Raw genomic sequence first — 17,488 nt, 5'->3', positions numbered from 1 at the left:
CTTGTGAAGTTTCACCTAGCAAATGATTGAGAACCTATCAAATTGTAAACAAAAAGTATGTTTAATGGTTTACTAAAGGAAGAAAATTAAATATGATTCAAACAATTTGGTTTCAATTGCTAATCACATTTTTTTACAAAATAATAATAAATTGTTTCTAAAATTTTATGCCAACGAAGTTGAAATTTTGTCAAATTACTAACACATAATTTTATTCTTCTGTTTTAAAATATTTAAGAAATATTTCTGTTAATTTGATACGCAACAAATGACAAAATATTTTATTTATTTATTTATTTATTTATTCAACTATTCAAATTAAATTTTGTTTATCTTTTTTTCTACTTGTTCATGAAATGACAAATGTTGTTCACCAGGAATAAAATTCTAAAAACGGTTGAGATAGTTGACCAAAGAAAAAAAACGGTTGATATAATTGTGGGAATGGTTGAGATTTTTTTTTATCTACATTAACTTTAGATAAATGCTAAACCCGTAAACAGAGGCGGTCAGATGACAAATCAGTTTTGACCGTCTCAACAAAAAAAGAAAAGGATAAAAAGGAATCTATAAGCCTGGTTCGAATCGTTAGTTTTCAGTCTACATTAAATAAGTAATCAAGGGAATTGATAAGCCTGAACCCTGATATCGAATCGAGGTGAGTTCCATGGACTTGGGATTTGACATCGATTCAAGGGGTTTTAAATTAGAGGGTGCAGTTACGATCTAGGGATCTTCTCCATATTATATTCCTCGATTTATAGAAGAAAATTTTGACTGTGAATTGATTATTTTGTATCTTGAAACAACAGATGACTGACCGTGTTATACCGCAGTCTAGATGTTCCCCTTTCACTAATGGGTCAGTGATATATTCTTTCCCTTTGAGACTTCATATTATTCTTACGTGTTAGGGAGTCTAAATCCCTACTTTTCTTATATTTATTTATTTACAGAACTGCTGATGTGGACCAGAAAGAAGAAGCTGTGCGACTCGGAGTTGAGCTCTCGCTCTGTATGGCTGAAGCAATGTTCATATTATCCGATGACAGACGTTCTATGACGCACTTCTGTTTTTTGACATTGTTTAAAACAAAGATGGATCGTCGTGGTCCCGCGGTAAGACGATTGTACCGTGTTATACAACACGTGTATGCAACATATATCAAACCCAAGAATCTCGTCTACATTGACGGTGGAGAATCCACTCAATCAAAACTGATGGGGACGTTCCGACAGGATTTTGTTTCTGCCATCAGAGGTTTGGCTCACACTGTTTCCACTCTCGAAATTGGTTGCCTAGTGAAACCGTCTGTTTTGGAGCAATACAACCAAGAGCTGAAGAAGCTAGAGGAGAATTTGGGGTCTGTCAAGGATGTTTCAGAGGCAAATGGGTTTGCTAGGGAAGCAATAGAGTCTGAGATTCTTCCCCTGTGGAAGTCTCTCTTTGAAACAAATTCTCAAGTGATAAAACTTGATAAGACTATTAATAGTGAGCTGCTTAGGCCTCTCTTGAACGAATTGAACAAGGAGGTTTGTGCTCGTAGTCTTGCTTCTTTAGCCATCAAGCCATGTAAATGAAATCATATACAATGGTTTGATGGTGTTATTTTATTGCATATTGTTAGAGTTTTCTTATAAGTTTTGGATGGTTTTTTTCAATCGCGTATTGTTATTCCGACTTATTTTAATGAAATCATAACAATCCGTTGTGGATTAAATAAATGTGTGACAAGTTTTGAGTAGAACAAGGTGGTTGTATGGTTTAAAAATGTGCATTCTACTCCTTTGCATGATGTCAGTTTTATGTTAATTACATCTTCTGCTAAACTCTAAAGCGGATGAGACTACTGCGATGGTAATGTATCAAAATCACTTTTGTGGCATACACCAAAGACCAAACTGTCACGCCATGCCACTCTTTTCTCTACTCCAAATGTCATCAAAATCACTAAGAAGCGTCACTTAGGAACATTTACAGAACACTGGAAAATATTTTAAAGTACAGGGTTTGATGTTTTCTCTAATTGTTTGGTCTCTAAAACCAAGCTTTTTTTTTTTTTTTTTTTTTTGACACCAAGCTTATATAAAACAATAAAAACAATTTATTAATAGGGCACATTTCTCTATTGTTAGAATTTCTTTAAGCAGTCATCTCTTGCAGTATATGTTTAATCCGAATTACTTACGACTCGATGCATCCAATCAAAGGAGGTTTATTTTTGTGTGTTTTACTTTCTTGCTTGAGGTCTACCGAGAGCATCATTCATTTCCTTTCCATTAACGAATAAACCAGTTAGATAAAGTAAAAAATGCCATGCGAAGTTACATCTAGCAAATATTTGAAAACCTATCAAATTGTAAACAAAAAGTAGTACTAAACAAAAATGTCTTATGGTTTTCTAAAGAAAGAAAATTAAATACAATTTGGTTTCAATTGGTAATCACAATTTCTTACAAAAATAATAATAAATCAAATTGATGCCAAAACAAGTTGGAAATTTGTCAATTTAGTGATTTACTAACACATGATGAGTTTCACTTAATTCTTCTGTTTTAAAAAGATTTAAGAAGAAACATTTCTCTAAATTTGACAAGAAAAAAATGACAAAAAGTTTGTTTTTATATTATTATTCAGTTATTCAAATTAATTTTTTTTTCTTGTTCATCAAATGTTCACCAGTGGAAGTTTTTGTTTTGTGGTTCGATTAAGAAGAAAAAATAATGTGAAAGCACCGTAGCCTATTGGTTAAGGTTTAAAGGCTTCTACATCCAGGTCTGGGGTTCGAATCCTAGACTATGCAATTTATTGCAGATTACAGGAAATCCAGGTTTCAAGTCCCGGAGAAAGCAGTTTATTAAACAATTATGCAGACTACAGAGGAAAAGACTTGCAAGGGATCTTCAACATGGTGCAAGTAAATGCTCAGGTGATGCAGTTAAGCGTAGGTCTTATAAGGCAGGTAGTATTGTCGGTTGTCGAATCGTCTATGTAATCTTCCTATATCATAACCGTAAGATCGTAATAAATCAGCATTAAAAAAAAAAACAATTATTAATTTTGGATTTATGTGGATAATTAGGTAATATGGGGCGGGCTAATACCCCTTTTCGTTTTTACATTTGTTAAAAAAGTAAATTAGTAAAGTTTCTTTAAAACAAAAAAAAAACGAAACGTCCCAACATCCCTTCACATTACATTCCCCCTATTCTCCGTCAAAATCGCAATCAGCCGTCGTGACAGAAAGGTAAAAAAAAAAAAAAAAACTTCCGAATCAACAGTGGCTTCCTTCTTCTCCAACTCGCTGCTTCCTTGGTACTCTCTCTCATTCCCCGATTCTCCATCTTTCTCGCCTTCTTCTTTCGTCTGTTTTAGCTTTTTAACTTTTACCTCATAGTGTAGGTAGGGTTTTACAAAATCGAAATATGTGTTCCGTTTCCATAATCCCGCCATTTCTGCTTACTCCGTTTTGATTTTCGTTTTCTTTAGCCGTTTCATTTCCTTCGATTAGCTTCACTGATCTTCACCTTAGTCGAATTTGATAGCATTGCTGGCTATTAGTTTCAGTGTGGATAATGTTTTTGCATCGCAGGCTGATTCGGTTTCTTAGAAGCTCGACTGCTGGAAAGAGTGAAGACGAAGGAGATCCCATGATGGAATCCGCTATTGAAATCAGTTCAGGCAGTAGTAGTAGTAGTGATGACGAGGAGGTATCAGAAGAGCCCGTTAAAGAAGAAGTTAGAACCAGGAAGAATCCCCCTTGGCTAGATGGTTTACTCTTTATCTCTCTCCGTGAGGTTTAGCTTTATGGAGTTATCAAATCACATTGCTACTTTTTTTTCAGGCAGCACTAGCTTTCCTCAAAAGGGTTCCTCTGCTGCTAATACTCAACCTACACCTAGACCTCCAAATCCAGCTTCTCGCTATGGTGCTCCACGTTATGCATCTCGGCCAAGAGACAGCTCTAGAACTACTACTAGAGGGAATGACAAGAGCATCGTTAACTCGAGGACTTCAATTGTTTCTTCTCAACAATCTCTGAAAAGAACCCTTCCACCATCTTTTAATACGACTACTATTCCTCCAAGAAGTGCTTCCAACAGTATAAGCCATGGCAACGTGAGTCGCTTTGGTGCGGACTATAGTAGTAGTTCTGCTGTAAGCAACAAGAGTGCGTTTGGTGATCGTCACCGTGGAGCTCATTCTGAGATAGGAATTCATCGTGGCATGAATGGGGTTAGGATCCTCCCTCCGTCTATGACCCTTGGAACATCTGCATCCTCTCCGTTACATTATGGTGGTCCAAGCGATCCAATTCACAGGGTTGGCGTTGGTGAAGATATGAATTCTGAGAACGATGAGAGGTTGATCTACCAGGCTGCGCTACAGGTAACTCAATCTTTCAACACTTGGCTGTTCTTCTCTGTTTGCATGTCTTGTGTCGCTTTAGTCTCCTGGTATGATTGCAATAGTGAATATCGAGCAATGGATAGCTCCAAACTTGGCTCCTTTCTTTTGGTTAACTATTTTTCAGAGATTTATGGTGCATTGTTCGTTTTATATGGTTTCTCATTGATGCTGGAGTCATATTATATTACCATGCTGAATCTACTCATTTTAGACCGAGTATCCTAGTTATGCAATAAGCTGCTTTATTTTTTTTCATCTGAAAAATGATATTTTAGATATTTTAGATAGTGTTTATGAGGAGCATTCATTTTCGATTTTACCCAGGTGCATTGTAAATATGTTGAGAGCTCTGTGTTGTGTTGTTTCCATAGTCAACCTGATATTTAATGGTATATTAAGGCAATTTTTAATAAAAGAGTATGTTAATCCTGCAGGATTTGAATCAACCCAAGACCGAAATTGATCTACCTCCTGGTATTCTTTCAGTTCCTCTTATGAGGCATCAGGTATTGTCATGTTTCAATGTTACCATTTTTTGGCCGTTGAAATTGGTTTGTGTACAGTGTACTGAATACTGTTGCTTTCAGAAAATTGCATTGGCGTGGATGTTTCAGAAGGAAACAACTAGTTTGCACTGTTCGGGAGGGATATTAGCAGATGATCAGGTCACATATTCTTAAATCTCTTCCAAGTTAATATCTGTGATTGTGTTACGTGGATATTCCCCTCAAACTACGAAGGTCTATTTTTGCAGGGACTTGGTAAGACAGTTTCGATGATTGCTCTTATCTTGAAGCAAAAGTTTGAGTCACAATTAAAGTCTGAAATCTCAAGCAAGGAAGAAGCTGAAATATTGGACCTGGATGCTGATGATGAGTTAGAAAATGCAAAGCATGAAAGTAAAAGTCATGCAAAACTAGAGCTCAACTCAAGCAACAGTGAGGCCACGGTTCTGTCTGAATTCTCAATTAAGGAAGAAGCTGAAATATTGGACCTGGATGCTGATGATGAGACAGAAAATGCGAAGCATGAGAGTGAAAGTCACGCAAAAACAGAGCTCAAGGTTTTAACCAACAGTGAGACCACGGTTCTGAGTGTTAGTGATAGTGATGAGAATGACAATTCAGATACGGAGAAAGTCAAAGATGAAGAAGCGAGTACTTCAGTAAGGGAATTTAAAAGAAAGAGACCAGCTGCGGGTACATTAGTTGTTTGCCCAGCGAGTCTTGTAAGGCAATGGGCAAGAGAGCTTGATGAGAAGGTTTCTGATGAATCCAAACTTTCTGTTTTAGTCTACCATGGTGGTAATAGGACCAAAGATCCTACTGAATTAGCAAAATATGATGTGGTTGTCACAACTTACGCCATTGTTACCAATGAAGCTCCCAAACAGTCCTTGTTGGACGAGGATGAGAATGAAGAAGACAATAACCAAAAACATGGCAACAAGAAGAAACGTAAGGTTGCAATGAAGGCCAGCAAGAAGAGTAAGAAAAGAGGTCGAAAAAGCATGGACGGTTCTTCTTTCAACTCTGATTGTGGTACGTTATCAAGAGTTGGGTGGCTCAGAGTAGTACTAGATGAAGCTCAGACGATTAAGAATCATACAACACAAGTGGCAAGAGCCTGTTGCACTCTTCGAGCCAAGAGGAGGTGGTGTTTGTCTGGAACGCCAATTCAGAATACGATTGATGATCTATACAGCTATTTCAGATTCCTTAGATATAATCCGTATGCCGTGTACAAGTCATTTTACCATACAATCAAGGTTCCAATTTCCAAAAGTTCTCTTCATGGTTACAAGAAGCTTCAAGCTGTTCTAAAGGCTATAATGTTGCGCCGTACAAAAGGTACACAAATTTATCTTGTTATTTGTGTATCTTTCTTTCTAATATGTATTTGATCGTTTTTTATTTTGCTATTATGTTATTCTCACGTAGCTGGGATGCAGTTGATGATTTCTGCTAAATATCTCATGTTCTGATATCTAGGAACATTGCTTGATGGGAAACCCATAATTAATCTACCTCCAAAGAAAATTAGCTTGAGCAAAGTGGACTTTTCAGTGGAGGAGCGGTCTTTCTACAAGAAGCTTGAAGCAGATTCACGATCGCAATTCAAGGTTTTCCTTTTCGTCCTCCACAGTTTATTAGTTCATACTTTGAAATTGAGGTGCACTTTGTTGGAAAAGAAGAAACGTCTATAAAGCTAGTCAATGCTTTATAAATGAGACCTTACAGGAGCGTTCTTGGAATATCATGTTTTCTGCCAGTGAAACAACATAAACTCGTACTTGTAGTCATGTACCTGATAAGATGATTAATAATATTTTCTGCAGGCTTATGCTGCTGCAGGAACTTTGGGCCAAAACTACGGAAATATTCTTCTGATGCTTTTGCGTCTACGCCAAGCTTGTGACCACCCACAACTTGTTAACGGGTACAACTCAGATCCTCTTGGAAAAGAATCAGAAGAAGCAGTCGAAAGACTCCCTAGGGAGGCTCGAATCAACCTGCTCAATCGTTTAGAGTCATCATCTGCCATCTGCAATATATGTGATGTAAGTGCAGAGTAATTGAGAGATACAAAATGTCTTCAGGCTCACTGTTCTCTAATTATTAGGCCAGTTCTGTTTTTTTTTTTACTCTTGTTTCCTGTTAATCTGCAGGATCCACCGGAAAACCCTGTTGTTACGCTGTGTGGGCATATATTTTGCTATCAGTGTGTTTCAGAACATATAACTGGGGATGAGAACGTGTGCCCTGTACGGAGATGCAGAGAAGACATTGGGCGTGATGTTGTTTTCTCTGAATCTTCCCTTAGAAAATGCATCACCAATGATACAGGATGTAGTTCTTCACAGGATAGATCAGCTCTTCGAAAAAGCGAGTTTAGTTCATCAAAAATCAAGGCTGTCCTAGATATCCTGAAGTCGCTTTCCGAGCATGGTCAAATGCCTTCTTCCTCACAGCCACATGACGATGACGATGATGTTACCATTATAGAGCCAACGACTCTTCACTCATCTTCACCTAACCAGGGGCCAATAAAGACGATAGTATTCTCTCAGTGGACGGGTATGCTTGACTTGGTTGAGCTGAGTTTTATTGAAAATGGTATTGAATTCAGAAGATTAGATGGAACAATGAGTCTAGCAGCAAGAGACAGGGCTGTAAAAGAATTCAGCAATGATCCAGATGTGAGTGATATGAATATCTTAGATATATTTTCCAAAATTCTTTAACTAGTCATTTCTCTGAATCATGGAGTATCGATCCTAAAGCTCTCTCTATTAACAGGTAGAGGTGATGCTGATGTCGCTAAAAGCTGGAAACCTTGGGTTGAATATGGTAGCTGCATGTCATGTTATTCTTCTGGATCTTTGGTGGAATCCAACAACCGAAGATCAAGCTATTGATCGTGCACATCGTATTGGACAAACTCGGCCAGTTAGTGTAACTCGCATCACTATAAAAGGCACCGTTGAGGATAGAATTTTGTTACTTCAGGTATTCTACGCAATATTTCAGCTCGCTCTGACTTGGTTACAGTGATTCAGCACTATCATTTTCAATTTTTTATTTCATCAGGAAGAGAAAAGGAAGATTGTTGCATCTGCGTATGGTGAAGAGCATGGTGGAAGCTCTGCCACTCGACTGACAGTTGACGATCTCAAGTATCTTTTTATGGTGTAGACCACTCATTGTATGCTCTACGTGTAGCCTTCTAATCGTTGCTTGAATTAGGTTGCATAGTATTTATTATGGGAGATTATGCACAGAGCTTTTTTGATCAGGAAGAAACCTCTACCTGCTTATGTAATATAACTTCAAGACTCTGCCTCTCCTAGGATTTCGTGTTTGGTTTTGTGAGGCTTTGGAGCCAGTCTAGGTTTTTTGTGTGCGCGGAATTTCATTGATTGGAATTATGCCATATGTAAATAACTAAATCGTTTCATGGTATGTATCATGTGTAAGAGTTTAACGGTAAATCTCAAGGATCTACTGCTGTATATTTGATACCTTTGGGCAGCTAATCATTTTTTTTCTTACAGTGACATTTCTTATGTATTCTTGGCTGGTCATTCCAAGCAATCTTTATAGCTTGCAGGTTCTGAGTCTGTTTTGGAACTTGTTGTATGCATCTATGCGTTGTGCTTACCTCTTGAGCTATGTAGATGGTGACAGAACCTCTGTATGTACATATCTTGTTCCTATATAGTGCTTTGTTTGAAGCAGATGAGGATTGGTTCCTCTAATCAGGTCGTAGTGATTGACTCCACCATCCTAGGTACGCCTTTGACTTGCTGCTATGTTCCCGTTTGATGTCTACGCTTGTCTTTGGTTTTAGAGGAAGGTATATGTGATGAGAAAATGGCGAAAACTCTTTGTCATATGTGGGAGATGCATTCATAGAATGTCTTGGAACAAATAAATGCAGAACCTAAAGACAGTTTAGAACAAAACTCTATGCATTTTAGGTGAGAGATTAGGGGATAAACCAATGTTATATATAGAATTATAGATATACAAAAACAAACTACGAGTGGAAAGTGCTAAGAAAGTTAAAGTTTGGTTCTGTGTAAGAAGCAGCTTTAAGTTTCAAGATGATGAATCATTACTGTGATATACAGTGGTGGAACTTTTTATTGATTAAATGCCCAATGAAGGGGACAACATAGAAGACAATGGGACCTCTTCTATGTATGACTTTTCTCTTTTTTTTTTGGCCCTTTAAGTCATTTCTCTTTTCCATTTTTCACCAGAGGCTTTTTCGGGTTTAAGTTTTCACAAGAAGTTGATAATTATGATGGTATGAATGCACGTGCTTCTCGTCGGTTAGTGCTCTCTCCTCATATTCATATCTTGATTTTTTCTCTTCCTTTTTTTCAAGTTACGGTGTGAATAGAATTGACTCTATTGTTATAATTCAAGGTATCCAACGGCATTTAGAAAATAAGTCAGATAATAGAAGAAAGATGAAAAAATTATTCTGACATTGGAAAGGTACACTTCTGGGCCTTTTCATCCATGAATCAACTAGATTGGGTCCTGTATTGTGATTATCATGAAACCCACTTAAAGGACACAAAAAGTGAAAATTGAAAGTTATTATTTTTTCTTTCTAACGAACTTTGAAAAATACCACGGGGAAGTAATGAATTGAAGAGGTGCATCACGATTGTGACTAGAGATTATTAAGTTGCTTTAAATGATACCCCTTTCACTCCTTTTTGAATAAAAATGTCCAGCTTTTGTTGGTCTCTCTGGCTCAGGTACTCATGTACAAACTTAAAGACTGGCACCATATAATTTTTGCCCATCAGGCCTACTCCTTTTAGCCTCTCTTCCAAATCAAAATTAATCACATACTATCAGGTTATGCAAAATTACAACACAAAGGGCTTATGAAACTTCATACCAATCTAGCTTTTGGTAATTTTTTTTGTAAATTTTAAATTAAAAAGTCAAACTTCAGTCAAGTGTTCATCATGAATCATGACTTAGAAAATCTCTGACCGAACATGTGCTGCTAACTGCTTAGTAAAACGTATTTACTGTAACGTTAACTTTGGTCAATACAAAAGGTCCATTCCCCAATGCCCTCACGCTTCACCACAAAAGTGTTCAGCAATTTTTAACCCTTTTTGCTGTTTAATTACTTTTGACTTGGTAATCTCACTCTATTATCACAAATCAAACAGTAACTCATATCATTATATAGATTCCTCAATCAAAAATCCAAAAGACAATTTTGGTCAAATCATATACATTTCAGTACTCTCTATACTAATTACCACTTATTAAAACTCAAAACCGAAGCTAATAAATAAAAGACAGATACATATTGAGACAAAAGTTTTTTACTTACTAGCGAACAAAAAACGTAAATATCTTTTATTTTTTTTGTTAAACGCTAGCAAACATTGGGACCAAACCCAACAAAGCCATTGGCTCCGTCGAAAGATACTTGGATCCCTTCTTGCTGTATGTTCCCTATTATCGACAAACCCGTCGGAGACGCCGCGAACGCGAAACAGTACGTCCCCGAATCATCCACCGGCATCAAGAAATTCCTCGCTGGTAAAGTCAAAACCGGACCCTCCGTGAAATAGAACGACACGGTCGGAACTCGGACCGAAACAAACCCGGACAGGTCGTAACACGTGTCGAATATCGATACGCCGGAAGCTCGCGGCAAGTTTGCTGTCTGGGCCTTAAACCCATCCCGGAACGCAGCGTAAGCCGCCGTGGGAAGCCTTGTGACGGCGGTTCCGGTGTCCATAACCACACCGCCGTCGCCGGTTTCGGTTAAGTCGAAAACATCGTCCGGTAAAGCGATTCTAACGCCGCCTACTCCGAGGCCCTTGAGACCAACGTAGTAGAAGCTCGGCGCACGCGGGTTACGGACGAGCGGGACCCACGAGGCACCAACGGGCAAAGCTTCACGCCCGAAAACCAACGAACCGGTCGAGTCTGTGCCGCGGCTCACTAAACAATAACCGAACGCACCTCCGGTTTGACCGGTTAATTGTCCCACGAAAGACATCGAACCGCCTCCGATACCTAATAAACCGGCTGCCCCGACGAACATTCCTCTGTTCCGGTGGCCGCATCCCATCGCGACGTTTCGAATCACCGTCCTACCAAACGTCAGCGTTTCGAGAGCTAACGTCCCTTTAGTGTAAGACCCGTCTCCGTACATGACCTCGTAGCGACACCCGCCGGAGTGGCAGCCGGAGTTTTCGATCCGGTCGCAGACGGAGGACCCGCAGGAGACTCCGGTATAGGATCCGGATTTAGCCGGGTCGAAAACCGGGTCGGATTGTTTGTAACAGAGCTTGCAAGGCTGACACTGAACCCAAACCATGTCGCTACCGGAGTCAATCACCATGTACTGATCTCGCGGCGGACTTCCGACGCCGATTCTGACGAAGTACTCGCCGCTCCCTTGGTCCATGCCGGAGACCACATCGGAGCCAAAGTCGTCGACTTCGTACTTGGAACCGGAAGGTACTGTTTTGCCGGAAATGCGGCGGAGGATGGCGGCGACTCGGTCTGTGTCTCTGCGCAGACGGGCGTGGAGACGGTGGTGGTGGTTACGGTAAGAAACGGAAGGGAATCTATCACGGTGGAGGAGACGAAGAGTGTACTTAGACTCGTCGGCGAAGTGGGTGTTGTTGAAATCCGGGAGGGTTCCAGTGACGGTGAGCGGTTGTAAAACGTCGATGATCTGAAAATCAGGGAAGGAGATTGAAGAGGAGGAAGAGAGATGGAGATTGAGGAGGAGGAGGAGGAAGAAGAGAGGAAGCAGCATTGTTTACAACGCCGAACACAAAGACCCGTGTGAGAGCGTGAAGAGTGGTTCTTGGATTCTGGGTTTTTAATGTCAGAAGATGAGTTTTATGTTTGGTGTCTTCTTCTTCCTCTCCAATTTCTTTATTGGAGGTGAGAGACCACTTGAGACTTGTGATTATGTAATGGTTTGCAAGTGATGGGTCGATATCTCTTATTGCTATTTTTTATTGCCAACGTGGATTGTGTGGGACCCTCTCTTTTCCTCCGTTGATTTTGCTGCGTCGGCTTCGATCCCTTCTATACTCTCTTCCAGTCTTCTTTGTTTGAGAGTTGTATAGATTTTCTTCAAGTCCGGTCCATTCTCAAAATTAAAACATACGAGGAATATGTTTTTTTCTTTCTTTTTGATAACTCTGATACGCAAATAGTATTATTAGCATGTATTTCATTAACTATCTGTAAAAATATTTTTTGTATTATCTTGTAGTTTTTAAAAAAAAAAATATTTCATAAATCATATGTAAAAGCTATATATATTGTATTATCTTGTAAGTCCTAAAAAAAACATTTTACTATCTATTCTGAAATATACCTCACTCATATTTTCTTCAATTTTATAACTATTTTTACCAAAATTTCATATTATTATTTTTATGTTGTTTTTGGGGCATACAATTTCTTTTTAGTTTATAAGAGCATCTCCAACTTTTTTTATTTTTCATTCTAAAATAGAGTTTAAAGTAAAAATACTCAAATGATATTTTATTTATCATTCTATAATAGAGTTAAAAACATGTTTACTTCAAATATAGAATAATTTGTTTATTTTTTGTTCATCATTCTATTTTTTACGTTAAAATAGAGTACTATTGGAAAAAACTCCAAATCTATTATAGATATATTCTATTTTAAAATAAAAGATAAAGTTAACTATTAGAGATGATCTTGCACCTCTAAAACCGATACTTTGTATTTGACTTCTTACGACATCGAATCTTTACATATGGAATTAGGAAATCTGAATCAAGATAGATGCAAGTTAAGATTCGACCTGGAAATTGTAAAATTTCAAATTATCCTTATGTGATCAGCTGACCATTCATACTTCATAGTGATAACATGTGAGAAACTAAACCAGCGGTTAATAGTTCTGACATCTGGTTATAGACTGAAGTAGTGTTCGTTTGATTTATCCAATTATACTTTTTAACGATCCGTGACACATATATTACTTACTCCGCTCTCTGCCATAATCAGAGATGCCAGCAAGCAAGCCCATCAATTATTCAAAGAGAGTCCATAAAACAGCTGCAGGTTCATGCCCGTCTCATACGGAAGGAAAGACTCGGAAGATGCAGGTGGTAGACTAACTGCTAGTGCCATGTTGCATCTTCTTTTTAATGAAAAAATATTGTTCTTCTTTTTAATGAAAAAATATTGTCAGAAGTGGGGTTTGAACCCACGCCCTCTTACGAGGACCAGAACTTGAGTCTGGCGCCTTAGACCACTCGGCCATCCTGACTTCGATGTTTATTTTACAAGGCACCACAAGATATCTACTAGTTTAACATGGCCTGCATACTCATTATTTTCACATTAACCGCTGCCTCCATCGTGCAAGTTACTCCACACAAAGCATATCTAGCCTCAAGCACTAAAGATCATTAGAAGCAATTGTGAATATGTGATGCGACCCTCGACCATGCCCGTCTCACGTCTTCTCCTGGCATATGTTACGAACCACATTAACTACTCATATGCACCAGAATTCTCGGTATCATGTTATATCCGCCTAAAAGAGCATCCATCCCAACCAGCTAAACATATTAAGGTTCAATCCCCAGTTTATAATATCATATTGGATTTAGTAGTTAGAGATATCAGTTTTTCTTATTGAGTTTATTTACCTTCATATTTGTTTCTCAGTCAATATCAATACGATGTCATTTCTTAATATTTGATATTCGAGTTTAATTATCTACCACAAAAATTAGATTTACAAGTTGAATTATGAACAATTAATTTTTAGGTATTAAGCTTCTTTTAATTATTTAATCTCCATTGTTCTTTTATACTTTTGTTTGTGAGTTCAACATATCCAAATATCCAATCTCCATTGCTTACGTCGGAAATTTAAGCTATGAAATGTAAGAACTTCATATACAAGAATGGCTATTCGTATATTATGAAAGCCACTACCTATTTTCACGATCAAGGACAAAGTTCGTCGTATGAGCCAAAACTTGATTAAATTGAAAATATTATCTTTCATTTTTAGAATTAACGCCACATTAAAAACTTATTTAAGATCGGACATAGTGCAAGAGTAGCTCAAAAGCAAATGTTGGTTGCAACTATACATATGTGGTTTCTTAGATCATCTTTTTGGCATATTTGTCTCATCCACTCTTCTTGAACTATACCAAAACAATATCTAGTTTATACTTGGAAACCACGAGATAGTTGAAATGCTTTATTGAATAAAGAAGTATATTTACATTGTGGAATTACATTGTCGTGTATATATGACTTACGTTGCAGCATTTCAGAGAAATTTGGCTATAGCACAATATAATGACAGCAATAGATAAGAACACAACCATGATATATACACGTAGTGTTAATGATTTCATTGGCTTTATATCACTACTTGTCTTGGTATCATCATGCTGGAAAGCAAATGATGCTCGCCTCTGATGTTGGTCGCTGTTCTTGTCTACGTTTCTTATTTCATGGTATACGCTACCTAATATGCAAGAACTCACAAAATTTAGAAAGCAGTGAAACTGAGGCAAGGATGAGCTCCCCCATTGTGTTCAAAAAAAAAAAAAAAAGAGGATGAGATCCCCACGCTAAAAAACTTCTTGAAAGAATTTGGTTAAAGGCGCCTTTTGTGATTATTACTGGTTGAAGAATTCTCCAAAACATTATTTAGACCAAAAATAAAAAAAGAATTTTCAAAGACAACGACAATTTATTGGCTATTCATGTGATGTGCTTCTCCTTCCATGTCTTTCTTAATTAGCAACGGTTTATCCTCGGATAAACGAAGATTTGGATGTATCAAGTGAGCTTTTGGCTGCGTATATATGAAATCGACAGAACCTCTGTTGAATGGTACAATTGATCATACACACGATTGATTCATCTAAAAGATTTTTCTTTCAGTTACAAGAAAATAAACGAGAAACATAGCTAAACCGAAATTTATTTATCGTGTAAACCGCACCAACACATGTCGGTTCCTGTTTGATAAAAAAGAATATCCTCACCCAATAATTCAAGAAACCAATTTTTTTTTATCCAAACCAAACAAGAATACCAAATGCCTACGCTTTATTAAAGTAATGCAATTACGTAGAAAAGAATAATTAATAGGATAGTATCAAAATACATGCAAAACTGTTTTTTCAAAACCAACTTATATAAATTCCAAAACTCTCTATATTTTTGGTTCATGAATGCTTTTTAACAGGCTAAAATGAATTCCTAAACCAATTTGGAGCACTTGTAAACTTTTCGATTTTATGAATTTTTTGAATGTTTTATAAATTTTATAGTAGTATTGTAAAATAGAACATAAAATGATAACACATAAAATAATAAATTTTATAAGATTATATTTTAATTACTCTTAAAAGAAGTCAAGTTTACTGGGAAAATGTGAGTTTTTTTTTTGGTTTTGGCATTACACGAGGATGTGTAATCCATTTTCGTGTTCCTCCATTAACTTCAGAAGATTTCCCATTAAATAACAATCTAACGCAAATCTAATCTCTTCTCTAAATACAATCTAATTCAATAATAAATTATAAATCATGGAAAGGAAATAATTTTCGAAAAGAAATGGTGCTACGTGATTCATACATTTGTGGGCGTGCCCAAAAGTTTTAAAGCTATTGAGATTATAAAAACATATATTTTTGATGGCTGTTGCTATTAACATGTAACACAAGAACGACAATACCAACTACAAATAATTTGGAAAAAGAGAAACGATATAGATATCTTATGCAACACACGGTCGAATGGATAATTAATTTTTATTAAATGGGCATTAGTTGGGTATTACATAAGACATGCACCACTTATCAATAATTGAGCAATTATTACACCTAAAAGTTCCTCACATTTTATAATCCAATGATACATGTATATGCATATTTTGTTTACAAAAAAAAAAAATGTATATGCATATTTAAATGGGGTTAGTTCCATACAATATGAATGGGAAAATAATTTCAAAAATTCTAGAATATAATGATCTGATCTGGTATCAAATTCATTAATGCGTGTATACTTAATATAAAAGACTGGTTGAGCTCATGTGTTTAGAACTATATCTAATAGCCAATGCATAACAACGTGTATTAATCGCGAGAGAACCTTTAAGATAAGTAAATAATCATTTACTTTTGTGTGTTCTTTCGCAAAGTAGGTTGTCCCAAATAACTTTGTAAGTTCCAAAAATACTATAGGGTTTTAGGTTTAGAGAGATATGCATATATTTCTAAAAATGAAGAAAGTAATCATTCAAAACTGAGAGAGATGGTTTCACTACCCGTTGTTTCTATTCCTTTCCATTTTGTTGTGAATTATAGTATTATTATATTTAGGGCTGAGCATTGGTACTCTCGCCTTATACCTGCTATTTGCCTCGGCTTGAAAAATTAAAAACATATTATCATCAAGTCAAGTAATAAGTATTTAAATTTTATTACTTACAACTACAAGTCAAATATCAAATCTAATTATTTTTGTAACTTTTAAACCCATATAGTAATTCTACTTGATATTCATTGAATATGTGTTGTTAACATTTATGTCTTTATAAACAAAACTCAATATACATGTTGACATCCATATTTCTATAAACAAAATTTAATAGAGATTTGTAATTTAAAAATCGATATCTTTATTAAAATATTAAAGTCTAATAATTTAGTTTTTAATCAAAAAAATATTGTATTTTGAGTTTTAATTAATTAAAATTCAAGTAATCAGGTATTTTCGATTTAATTAATGGATTTGAATAAGTAAAAGAACAAATCAAGTAACTTACAAGTATCTAAAATTTTGATAAATACTTGGTATGGCAAATACTTGTTTTAAACGGATCACATACAAATAACAAATTTAACTATTTGAACAAGTCAAATTAAGTACTAAGTACCCAAAAAATAAGCGGATAATTGCTTTGTGCCCATTCTTAATTTCTATTTTATTAGTAGAATACACAAATCAAATGGGTATATGTAGAACTAAAATTTAATTAAACTTTAGTGTGCATCAATATTGGTGAAATAGTGAGTTTATTTAGAGCGTTCTATACTATTATAAACACAGCTAAAATAACTTGAAACTTCTATTATAAGATATTTTTTTATGTTTCAAACATAAACAATGTATGTACCACATAAAAATAATTCAATTATTATTATCAATACAATCACATTTACGTTCGTTTTAAAAGTTTTTGTTATTAGAAAATAAGCACACTGTGATAAAATACTACATGGAAATATTATTAGTGCATATACTCCCTCTGTTTCAAATTCATCATTGTAGAAATTTTTTTGGTTACAAAAGAAATATAATTTTATGTTTTTAATTCAATTTTAGATGAATTTATCTCTCATAGTCCTAATTAAATTTTAAAATAACAAATACTATAAATTTTAATAATTAAATATAGATAAAACTGAACAATTAATTATTTTTAATCTGTGTGAAAAAACTTTAAACTATATCAGATGTGAAATGAAGAGAGTATATGTCT

General features: G+C 36.0%; 3 protein-coding genes and 1 non-coding gene across 4 annotated transcripts; 2 read left to right on the top strand and 2 right to left on the bottom strand.

The window, feature by feature from the left end:
• The first annotated feature begins 606 nt into the window (after positions 1–606).
• LOC125608848 lies at positions 607–1,797 on the top strand. The gene is made up of 3 exons (XM_048779379.1): positions 607–658; positions 813–862; positions 957–1,797. The coding sequence occupies exons 2-3, from the start codon at positions 813–815 to the stop codon at positions 1,579–1,581; spliced, it is 675 nt and encodes a 224-aa protein (XP_048635336.1). The 5' UTR covers positions 607–658; the 3' UTR covers positions 1,582–1,797.
• Positions 1,798–3,227: 1,430 nt separating this feature from the next.
• LOC106428886 (helicase-like transcription factor CHR27) lies at positions 3,228–8,447 on the top strand. Its single transcript, XM_048779376.1, has 11 exons — positions 3,228–3,316; positions 3,594–3,772; positions 3,846–4,390; positions 4,846–4,917; positions 4,999–5,076; positions 5,166–6,261; positions 6,403–6,533; positions 6,750–6,971; positions 7,080–7,610; positions 7,711–7,920; positions 8,002–8,447. Exons 2-11 carry the CDS (start codon positions 3,652–3,654, stop codon positions 8,104–8,106), a joined length of 3,111 nt encoding a protein of 1,036 aa, XP_048635333.1. The 5' UTR covers positions 3,228–3,316; positions 3,594–3,651; the 3' UTR covers positions 8,107–8,447.
• A 1,660-nt stretch (positions 8,448–10,107) lies between these two features.
• On the bottom strand, positions 10,108–11,908 carry LOC125608845 (protein ASPARTIC PROTEASE IN GUARD CELL 2). Its single transcript, XM_048779375.1, has one exon. It carries the CDS (start codon positions 11,726–11,728, stop codon positions 10,328–10,330), a length of 1,401 nt encoding a protein of 466 aa, XP_048635332.1. The 5' UTR covers positions 11,729–11,908; the 3' UTR covers positions 10,108–10,327.
• Positions 11,909–13,147: 1,239 nt separating this feature from the next.
• Positions 13,148–13,231, bottom strand: TRNAL-CAA. Its single transcript has one exon. It is a non-coding gene; the product is annotated as a tRNA-Leu (tRNA).
• Positions 13,232–17,488: the final 4,257 nt, after the last annotated feature.

Source organism: Brassica napus, chromosome A5 (genome assembly GCF_020379485.1).
Source record: "Brassica napus cultivar Da-Ae chromosome A5, Da-Ae, whole genome shotgun sequence".
Classification (NCBI taxonomy): domain Eukaryota; kingdom Viridiplantae; phylum Streptophyta; class Magnoliopsida; order Brassicales; family Brassicaceae; genus Brassica; species Brassica napus.
This window is presented reverse-complemented; position numbering and strand designations above follow the sequence as displayed.

Coding starts and splice junctions, on each gene's coding strand:
- LOC106428886 (XM_048779376.1), top strand. CDS start 3,652: ATGATGGAATCCGCTATTGAAATCAGTTCAGGCAGTAGTAGTAGTAGT. Junction 3,773..3,845: donor GAATCCCCCTTGGCTAGATG/GTTTACTCTTTA, acceptor CTTTTTTTTCAG/GCAGCACTAGCTTTCCTCAA. Junction 4,391..4,845: donor TCTACCAGGCTGCGCTACAG/GTAACTCAATCT, acceptor TTAATCCTGCAG/GATTTGAATCAACCCAAGAC.
- LOC125608845 (XM_048779375.1), bottom strand. CDS start 11,728: ATGCTGCTTCCTCTCTTCTTCCTCCTCCTCCTCCTCAATCTCCATCTC.
- LOC125608848 (XM_048779379.1), top strand. CDS start 813: ATGACTGACCGTGTTATACCGCAGTCTAGATGTTCCCCTTTCACTAAT. Junction 863..956: donor TGTTCCCCTTTCACTAATGG/GTCAGTGATATA, acceptor ATTTATTTACAG/AACTGCTGATGTGGACCAGA.